At 38.0% G+C, this 11365-nt stretch overlaps 1 protein-coding gene across 1 annotated transcript; it reads right to left on the minus strand.

The window, feature by feature from the left end:
• Positions 1-10465: 10465 nt before the first annotated feature.
• LOC102287234 (taste receptor type 2 member 10) lies at positions 10466-11365 on the minus strand. The gene has a single exon (XM_014477808.2). It carries the CDS (start codon positions 11363-11365, stop codon positions 10466-10468), a length of 900 nt encoding a protein of 299 aa, XP_014333294.2.

Genomic DNA, 11365 nt, shown 5'->3' on the forward strand with positions numbered 1-11365 from the left:
ATCTGCCAGTCCCTAATATTATTTCTGTTCCATCAATCTTAAATTACCTGCTGCAGAATGAGGGAGGCATGTATTGCTGCTTGATGGAAGAATGATTTTCTTCTCTTTCATTAATAAAGAATTGCAAGTGCCCACATTACTGCCTTGTGATAGAATCCAAAATAGCTTCAGGGAGACCCCTCCAGTTATGTCTATAAAATTTAGCTAGTCTAGAGAATGTGTGTCCAGACTGAACACCTTCCTTAATTTGTTAAGATGCAAATAAAACTTTCTGTTTCATGGATTCTACTTGTCCTCCTGAGACTATTTTGCATTTGTTACCCTGGATTGTACAGTAGGAGTGGCAAGCAGATGCCTACAGAAAACAGAGCAGAATAGAAAGAAAAATTGAACTTCACCTTTTTCAGTGTCAGCATTAACACCGTCATTTATTTTGTGTTAATAATAACAGTTTAGATATATAAAGCAAAAATAGTGTAAAAAAGGAAGAAGAGATGTGTGAAATTAGCATGAAATTAGTAGTCATTTATCTCTATGAGTAGATGAAAGCTGCTTCTTTGAGAAGATCAATAAAAATGATTAGCCTTTCGCCATCCTGAGAAAAAAAGGGGCCGGAAGTGAAACAGGGTATAATAACTGACCCCCATGGACATTTAAAGGAATATTACAAGCATTGCTGTGTCCACAAATTTGTTAAATTAGATGAACTCTGTCAATTCTTTGAAAAATAACAACTGAAAAAACTCACACAAGAAGAAATAGGTAATGCAAATAGGCCTAAATCTATTTTAATCAAAAAGCTAATCATAAGCTTCCAAAACAGAAAGCACCGGGCACAGGTGGAGTTACTGGTAAATTCTAACAAACATTTATGAAATATTGTACTAATTGTCTTTAGTCTCTTTCAAAAAACAGAAGCAGAGGGAATATTTTACAACTCAGTCTAAGGTCAGCCTTACCATAATACCAAAACCAGACAAAGACTGAAGCTAGAAGCTAAAACTACAGACCAGTATCACTCATGACAATAGATGTGAAAATTTTCAACCTCATATTAGCAGATAAAATCCAACAATGTATACAAAATAATTGTATAGCACAAACAAGTGGGATTAAGCCTGAGTACACAAACTGGTTCAATATTTGAAAATCATTTAATGTAATTCATCATCTCAACAAACAAACAAACAAAATCACACAATATATCAAAAGCTGTTTAAATTCATTTGATAAAATCCAACTATCATTCATGATAAAAAAAAAAATCAACCTGATGAAGACTATCTATAACAAGCCTAGAGCTGGAACTGCACTTAATGCTGAAATATTCAAAGTTTTTCTAACAATATAAGGTACAAGGCAAAGTTAACCTCTCTCACCACTCCTTTTCAGCATGTACTGGAAATTCTAGCTAATGCAATAGAAAAAAACAGAAATAAGAGGTATACAGGTTGGGATGGAAGAAATGAAACTACCTTTTACTGTAGTTGACATGAACATCTATGTAGAAAATACAAAAGCGGTGATCAAAAACTCCTGAAATTAATAAGTAATTATTATAGCAACATAGTAAGATATAAAGTTAAGAGACAAAAATCAATTGCTTTCTTATACACCAGCAGTGAACACGAGGAATTTAAAATTAAAAACACAATACCATTTCCATAGCATCCAAAAATTGAAGTGCATAGGTATAAATATAACAAAATAAGTACAAAACTTCTTTGAGGAAAACTATAAAACTCTGATAAATGAAAATAAAGAACTAAATAACTGTAACAATGATCCATGTTCATTGATAGGAAGACTCAGTATTTTCAAAATGCCAGTTCTTCTACACTTGATCTATAGATTCAGTACAATCCCAATCTAAATCATAGCATGTTATCTTGTTGATACTGACAAATTGATTTTAAAGTTCATTCAATTCAATTCAACTTGGTCGCTCAGTCATGTCCAACTCTTTGCGACCCCATGAATCACAGCATGCCAGGCCTCCCTGTCCATCATCAACTCCCGGAGTTCACTCAAACTCATGACCATCCAAGTCAGTGATGCCCTCCAGCCATCTCATCTTCTGTTGTCCCCTTTTCCTCCTGCCCCCAATCCCTCCTAGCATCAGAGTCTTTTCCAATGAGTCAACTCTTCACATGAGGTGGCCAAAGTACTGGAGTTTCAGCTTTAGCATCACTCCTTCCAAAGAACAACCAGAACTGGTCTCCTTCAGAATGGACTGGTTGGATCTCCTTGCAGTCCAAGGGACTCTCACGAGTCTTCTCCAACACCACAGCTCAAAAGCATCAATTCTTCGGTGCTCAGCTTTCTTCACAGTCCAACTCCCACATCCATACATGACTACTGGAAAAACCATAGCCTTGACTAGATGGACATTTGTTGGCAAAGTAATATCTCTGCTTTTGAATATGCTATCTAGGTTGGTCATAACTTTCCTTCCAAGGAGTAAGCATCTTTTAATTTCATGGCTGCAGTCACCATCTGCAGTGATTTTGGAGCCCCAAAAAATAAAGTCTGACACTGTTTTCACTGTTTCCCCATCTATTTCCCATGAAATGATGGGATCAGATGCCATGATCTTTGTTTTCTGAATGTTGAGTTTAAGCCAACTTTTTCACTCTCCTCTTTCACTTTCTTCAAGGGGCTTTTTAGTTCCACTTCACTTTCTGCCATAAGGGTGATGTCATCTGCATATCTGAGGTTATTGATATTTCTCCCGGCAATCTTAATTCCAGCTTGTGCTTCTTCCAGCCCAGTGTTTCTCATGATGTACTCTGCATAGAAGTTAAATAAACAGGGTGACAATATACAGCCTTGACATACTTCTTTTCCTATTTGGAACCAGTCTGTTGTTCCATGTCCAGTTTTAACTGTTGCTTCCTGACCTGCATATAGGTTTCTCAAGAGGCAGGTCAGGTAGTCTGGTATTTCCATCTCTTGAAGAATTTTCCACAGTTTATTCTGATCCACACAATCAAAGGCTTTGGCATAGTCAATAAAGCAGAAATAGATGTTTTTCTGGAACTCTCTTGCTTTTTCCATGATCCAGTGGATGTTGGCAATTTGATCTCTGGTTCCTCTGCCTTTTCTAAAACCACCTTGAACATCTGGAAGTTCACGGTTCACGTATTGCTGAAGCCTGGCTTGGAGAATTTTGAGCACTACTTTACCAGCGTGTGAGTTGAGTACAATTGTGTGGTAGTTTGAGCATTCTTTGGCATTGCCTTTCTTTTGGGATTGGAATGAAAACTGACTTTTTCCAGTCCTGTGGCCACTGCTGAGTTTTCCAAATTTGCTGGCATATTGAGTGCAGCACTTTCATAGCATCATCATTCAGGATTTGAAATACCTCAACTGGAATGCCATCACCGCCACTAGCTTTGTTTGTAGTGATGATTTAAAGTTCATATGAAATATCAAAAGACCCAGAATAGCCAACACAATATCGGGGGAGAAGAATAAAGTCAGAGAATTGACACTTGCTGAGGTCAAGACTTAAACAAGACAATGTGATATTAGCTAAAAAAAGACATCTAAATGGAACAGAATAGAAAGCCCATAAATAGACCCACATAAGTATATATATATCAATTGTCCTTTAACAAAAGAGCAAAAGCAATACAATGGAACAGTCTTTACAACAAGGAGTGCCAAAACAATCAGACATCCACATGCAAAAAGTAAAATTAGGCACATACCTTATGTTATTTACAAATATTAATTTAAAGCACATCATAGACCAAAATATAACCCAAAAGCTATAGAATTCATAGTAGATAACATAGTAGAAAATCTAGATGATCTTGGGAATGGCAATCACTTTTTAGATAAAAACACCACAGGCAAAATCTATGAAAGAGTTCATTGACAAGCTAGACTTCATTAAAATAAAAAATTTCTGCTTTGCAAAAGACACTGTCAAGAGAAGGAAAAGACAAGCCAAAGATAGGGATAAAATATTTGCAGAAAACATATCTAATAAAAGAAAATCTTCCAGAATATATAAAGAAATCATAATGCTAAACAAAAAGTAGATACGCTACGCTACGCTAAGTCACTTCAGTCGTGTCCGACTCTGTGTGACCCCATAGACAGCAGCCCACCAGGCTCCCCCGTCCCTGGGATTCTCCAGGCAAGAACACTGGAGTGGGTTGCCATTTCCTTCTCCAATGCATGAAAGTGAAAAGTGAAAGTGAAGTTGCTCAGTTGTGTCCGACTCTTAGCGACACCATGGATTGCAGCCTACCAGGCTCCTCCGTCCATGGGATTTTCCAGGCAAGAGTACTGGAGTGGGGTGCCATTGCCTTCTCCAAAAAAAGTAGATAAGAAACCTGCTTAAGAACTGGGCAAAAATTTAAACATACACTCCATAGAAGCAGAAAGACAGGGGTCAAATTATATTCTTCTGGCATCAGGTCCCCGATCCAAGTGCAGAATAAGGCCCTGAATGATTTCGATACCCTGGAATGAAGTAGCTATTATTCTTGGTTTAAATAAGATTTCTGTCTCCAGCAGAGTGTGAATAATAAAACAGATTCAGTTGCCATTGGCATATATTGTAACCTCCAGGAAAGGAGCTCTAAGGAAGACCTTCAAGGTCAACACAATACAGAAGTAAATAACCTGAGTCCTTGGTGATGGACTGGAACACTCTCTCCTTCAGATGCCTAGGCAGATGAGATAATTTCCTTATAGTTAACACTAGTTTGAGATAAGACTTTTTACAGTCAAAACTTCCTAATTAATATATGTCCCCCAAATATTGCTAATATGTACAGATTTCCAGGTACCAGTTCATGCTGAATGTAATAAAGCATGATGTTTCCTATGCCTTAGGAATATTAACAATTAATGAGTAATTCTTTTTATCTGTGGAAACTTCATTCAGTATATAAAAGTAATATAAATGAGAACATATTATATTTTGAAATCATCTAGAATTATTGATTAAACTAACTTCATCCAACAGGGAGCATAAGTAGGAAAATAGTTCTATACATTGTTTAAAAAGTCCTCAGATTTTCTCTATCCTCTTTTCAAAGAAAACTCATTTTCAGTGTTACCATACAAACTAAGATGCAAATGTCACATGTTTAGCATAAATAGGATTTCCATTTTACCAGGAACAGAAATTTCATGCAAAGTAGACAGCATTTTCATGGTAACCAAATCTCAGCCATTAGAAATATACTTTGGAAAGGAAAATTTCCAAGTTGACTAGGATCTTATATCCAAAGCATATGAGAGGAAGACAGTCTTGTCTCTCTAGGGACATTTTCTTCTTCTATGGCCTATCCTGGCCTCACTGATGTTCCAAGTTGACAACATTCTCAGATCACATCTGAGTAGATTAGAATTTTGGAAGCTGGAAGCAAATTTCAAGTAGGAAACTACTGGCCCATTCACTCCTTCCTTATAAACCTCCAACTTTTATTAGGGTGACAGAGTAGGTTGAATTGTGTCTCATGCCAAAAGGTATACCCAAGAGCTAACCCCTGGAAAAGGGGTCTATGCAAATGTAGGATTTGAGTGGAATCTAAATATTATGACTGGTTGTCCTTAGGAGAGAGAGGAAGAATCAACATACAGAAAGAAGAAGACCATGAGAACCAGGAGGCAGGGATAGGGGTTACTACTTCTACCATTAAAGGACTATCAGGGAGTACCAGAAGGTGGAAGAGGCAAGAAAGAATTCTGTAGAGCCTTCAGAGAGAGTGTATTCCTACTGATCCCTTCATTTCAGACTTCTAGACTCCAGAACTGTGAGGAATAAATTTCTGTTTCTTGAAGGCAGTAAATCTTTGATAATTTCTTACAGCAGTCCTGGAAAACTAATACAGATGTTTCTATTATTGAAAAAATAATTAACAAACACTTTTTAGTTAAAACAATGAAATTTTACGTGAAAAGCTTCATGAATTTTTACTAACTGCATACATTCCTATAACACACCCTAGACCAAGAAGCAGACACAATCTACTCCCCAGAAGACAACCTCAAGCTACTCCTAGTTACAACCTCACAGTCTCCCACTTTTTTGTACTTTTATGTACAAACTCATAAAGAACATAAATTTAGTTTCTTTCTTTCACATCCAGTTTTCAAGATTCATCTATATGTTTACATATAATTGTAGCTCATTTATCCTCACTGCCATACTATACAGCCATGGAAGCCTGTCTTTTGGCAGTAGGGTGAATGAGCTGTGCATTATCCAGTTGTTTTATTTCTCTTGCATAATCTTAAATGTCCCCTTCTTCCTTTTTCTTTAGCCACTCAGCTTCTCTAGGGCATTTTTCCATTCTTTGTTTCTCTCCTCTTTCAAAAGCAATCCTCAGGAGACAGACATCTCAAACTGTGTATTTTCAACTTTCTTCCCTCCTTGCTATGACCTGCTAGGATTCTTGTTCAATATTTTCACATTTAGAATGACTATTTTTTCTTCATAAAGTAATTTTAGTCAAGTCTTAAGTCCTCATTCCATAATTAAGTCTTCCATAAAATTTTTCCAGGAAGCTCTCATGATATTGTCAGGACCACCACGAATCTCCATAAGGGGATAGAGCAGAGTTGATTCTCTTCATTGCTTACTGATTCACTTCCTTTAATATTCTTTGTAATAAACCAGTAATCTACTGAGTACACACATCTTCTGAGTTTTGTGAGCCAATCTAGCAAATTAATCTAATTCAAGCAGGGGTTTGTTGGAATCTCCAATTTATAGCCAATAAGTCAAAAGCACATGTAACAACCTGAGCTTACAACTGGCATCTGAAGTGGGGGTAGTCTTGTGGGACTGAGCCCTTAACCTATGAAATCTGATGCCATCTTCAGGTTGGTAAGGGCAGAGTTGAGACAATTGCTTGGTGAGGTTGGGAAGACTCCCATACATCAGAATTCGGTGTCAGAATCAATAAATACACATCTACAAGATTACTCATAGTACTACTGTTTGTAGTTGCAAGATATCAGAAACAAATGAACATATACACAGAACCTGTTGGATCAACTGTGGTACATTCAGGCAATGGAGTACTAAAAAGGTGTGAAAAAGAATGAGAAACAATTTCACAATTGGATGCAATGATTTCTTACATATGATAAAAGCATTGTGCAAACTATATTTTATATAAGGAATATGGAAAATTTAATATTCACGTGCTTATTTTTTCAAAAATAAAATTAGGAGGAAAAATGCAGAAATGAATGAGATTGATAATTTATAGGGAGAAATTCACAATGAGATAGAAGTTATGGAAGTGAAAAATATATTCTCAGTATGCTTTTTGTGTAATTTTGACACTTGAAATGATGTTAATATTTTAAATTAAACATATAAAATAAAGGCTGGGGAAAAAACCTAAAACAGACTCATTAAGAAACAAATCTCACTTTTTCAAATGAATATAAACATGCTAAAGGAAAAGAAAGAGAACTTACCAAAGTAACTTTGGAACACAGTAGTATTTAGACTTTGTGCCCTGATACAGTCATGTATTAAAAAGCATATTAAAAAGCAGAGACATAACTTTGCCAATAAAGGTCCATCTAGTCAAAGCTATAGTTTTTCCAGCAGTCATGTATGTCTGTGAGAGTTGGACTATAAAGAAAGCTGAGTGCCAAAGAATTGATGCTTTTGAACTGTGGTCTTGGAGAAGACTTTTTTTTCTTTCTTTTTGGAGAAGACTCTTGAGAGTCCCTTGGACTGCAAGATCCAACCAGTCAATCCTAAAGGAAATCGGTCTTGAATATTCATTGGAAGGACTGATGCTGAAGCTGAAACTCCAATCCTTTGTCCACCTGATGCGAAGAAATGACTCATTGGAAAAGACACTGATTGAGGGATCTTTTGATTTGAGGGCGGGAGAAGGGGATGACAGAGGATGAGATGGTTGGATGGCATCATTGACTCAATGCACATGAGTTTCACCAAGCTCTGGAAGTTGGTGACGGACTGGGAAGCCTGGAGTCCTGCAGTCCATGGGGTCGCAAAGAGTTGGACACGACTGAGCTACTGAACTGAACTGAAAGAAAATAAAGAAAAGTGAAGTTGCTCAGTCGTGTCCAACTCTTTGCGACTCCATGGACTGTAGCCTACCAGGTTCCTCTGTCTATGGGATTTTCCAGGCAAGAGTACTTGAGGGGTTGCCTTTCCCTTCTCTAGGGGATCTTCCCCACCCAGGGATTGAACCTGGGTGTCCTGCATTGCAGGCAAGACACCTTACTGTCTGAGCCGCCAGGGAAGCTGAACTGAACTGATAGTCATATATGAGCTGCAACAAAGTACTTAACTGTAGTTAATAGTGTCTTCTTCCTCCCTTCCTTACTTCCTTTCCTCCCCTCCTTCTCTCTCCTTCTTCTTTCCTTTCTCCCTTCATTCCTTCTTTCTTTTTTCATTCTTTCTTTCCCTCTCTCTCTTCCTTTCTTCCCCCTTTCTCTTCCTTCTAGAAGTGGTATGAGTTAACAAATCTGAAACTAACTTCAGGATATATTAGAAAGAAGAAAGTGAAAGTAGCTCAGTTGTGTCCAACTCTTTGCAACCTCATGGACTATAGCCTGCCAGGCTCCTCCATCCGTGGGATTTTCCAGGCAAGAATACTAGGGTGGGTTGCCATTCCTTCTACAGGGGATTTTCCTGACCCAGGAATTAAACCCAGGTTTCCTGTATTACAGGCAGACTCTACTGCCTGAGACACCATGGAAATACTCAGTGAATGTTCAGTTCAGCTCAATCCAGTCGCTCAGTCATGTCTGGCTCTTTGTGACCCCATGGACTGCAGCACGACAGCCTTCCCTGTCCATCACCAACTCTTGGAGCCTACTCAAACTCATGTCCATCAAGTCAGTGATGCCATCCAACCATCTCATTCTCTGTTGTCCCCTTCTCCTTCCACCTTTAATCTTTCTAAGCATCAAGGTCTTTCCCAATGAGTCAGTTCTTCGCATCAGGTGGCCAAAGTATTGGAGTTTCAGCTTCAGCATCAGTCCTTCCAATGAATATTGAGGACTGATTTCCTTTGGGATTGACTAGTTGGATCTCCTTGCAGTCCAAGGGACTCTTGAGATTCTTCTCCAACTCCACAGTTCAAAAGCATCAATTTTTTGGCACTCAGCTTTCTTTTTGGTCCAACTCTCACATCCATACATGACTACTGGAAAAACCATAGCTTTGACTAGATGGACCTTTGTTGGTAAAGTAATGTCTCTGTTTTTTAATATGCTGTTTAGGTTGGTCATAGCTTCTCTTCCAAGGAGCAAGTGTCTTTTAATTTCATGGCTGCAGTCACCATCTGCAGTGATTTTGGAGCCCACCAAAATAAAGTCTGTCAATACTGGATTGGGTAGTCTTTCCCTTCTCCAGGGGAGCTTCCCAACCCAGGTACCAAACTCAGGTCTCCCTCACTACAGGTGGATTCTTTACCAGCTGAGCCAAAAGGGAAGCCCTAGAATACTGGAGTGGGTAGCCTTTCCCTTCTCTGGGGGATCTTCCCAACTCAGGGATTGAACCCAAGTCTCCCACACTGCAGGTGGATTCTTTACCAAATGAGCTACCAGGGAAGCCCTCAGTGTATATTAGGACTGAATAAATGACTATATAAACTGAATAAAGCAAGATCCATATTTTTCATGGTTAAAGAGAGGATTTGCAACATGGCAAAAAGGAAGACTGTAGTTTTGAATTGCAGTAGAGACACAAACATAGACACATCATACATTACAAATAGAGAGATACATAGACGCAGAGAGGGAGAAAGAAGTAAGTGGGTGGGCGTAATGTTTATATCCAGCCAAATCTTGGTTTTCAAATACCCTTTTTCCCTCAAATAAATGAAGATTTCTTGGATAAATAGTGAACCCAAGGCTGGATGAGGAAAACACAAAGCAAGCCTGAAATGTTTTGGTTTGTGAGAACATAAGGAAACATGAAGGAAGAACGGGGCCATGTCAAAAGGACACAGGAGACAATTTGAAGTTCTCACTTGACAAATCTAGAGAAATGTAGGCATTAAAATAAATAAGAGAAATACTATAATAATATTTCTTTGAGTGTGTGTGTGTGAAGAACTATCAATGCTTCAGGGAATTCAAGTAAAATACAAAGAAAAATTTTGTTTAGAGGCTTATCCACCAATGACATCTTTATAATCAATAGTCTCCAAGCTGTTTTTGGCCTAGGGTTGGGTGGGAGAAACCACTGCAAGGGAAGGAAAGTGCCTGAGCCACTCAATTTGTGTATGGGATTAAAATCTCATTGAAAATTGACATTACCTGAGACATAGTCAAAATCTTTTTGTAAGATTTTAGTTATGTTCAATAACACAGTTAAAAACACTGCAAGAAAGCAGTGTAAGAGAAACAGATCTTGAGGAATTTCATTACTAGGCTACCTTTTTGTGGTATCCATTTCTCCCCAAGCCTGTCATGGAGTTCTAAGAAGTTTTTCTTTCTCCTAGCACTTTAATAGCTTCAGTACCCTCAAAGAGGCTTGGTTAAGCTTGCTGTTTCCAAGAATTAGGATAAATGAGTGTCCACAGGGATAGAGGATGGTGGTTGTCATACCAAAAATAAATAGCAGTTTGTTTTCAGGCACTGTCACACTTAATATTTGTATGGCAGTGCCTACAAAATACAGGATAAAGAGGATGATAAAAGACACCAAAATCTTCATTGCTTTGATGTGCGCTTCTGTACTGGGGTCTCTGAATCCTGTGGCATTCAATTGCATCCTCCTGTTGTGCCTCCAAAGGGAAGCGATTATTAAGAAACATGTAATCAGGCATAGTACAAAGACAAGAAATGTTCCAAGATTGAACAAAATCTGATTTATAAAGTATTCACTTTTATGCATGGTGACCAACCTGGTTGTGCTTCTGTTCTTCATAATATTATTAATAAAAGGCATTGTAATGTTTGGAAAAGTAAATAACCATGAAATGGGCAAACATCCCATTAGAAGAAGAAAAATCTCAGTGATGTGACCCTTCAGCCAGAGAAAAATGCAGTGGGAAAAGTTGGCTATTTTCAGGAAGTAGAAGATGCTGAGGCTAGTGGTAAACCAGACACTTGATTGATTCATAATTATCCATAAGTAAGCTATATATTGACTTAGATTACCAGACAAATAAATATCTGGAGAAAACACTCTCACATATGCATCTGTAGTTATTATCCATATCAGACAAAATCTAGAAGAGGCTAAGCCAGTGAGAATAAGGCTGAGTGTAGAGATCTTCTTATTTTTCACACAGTTAATGCAGTTTACTAGTCCAATAAACCCATTCCCTAAAACCCCCAATACTGACTCATTAACTGCTACAAAAAGGAGGAGGCCTTCTACTATACTCAGCAT

Source organism: Bos mutus, chromosome 5 (assembly GCF_027580195.1).
Source record: "Bos mutus isolate GX-2022 chromosome 5, NWIPB_WYAK_1.1, whole genome shotgun sequence".
Lineage (NCBI taxonomy): Eukaryota > Metazoa > Chordata > Mammalia > Artiodactyla > Bovidae > Bos > Bos mutus.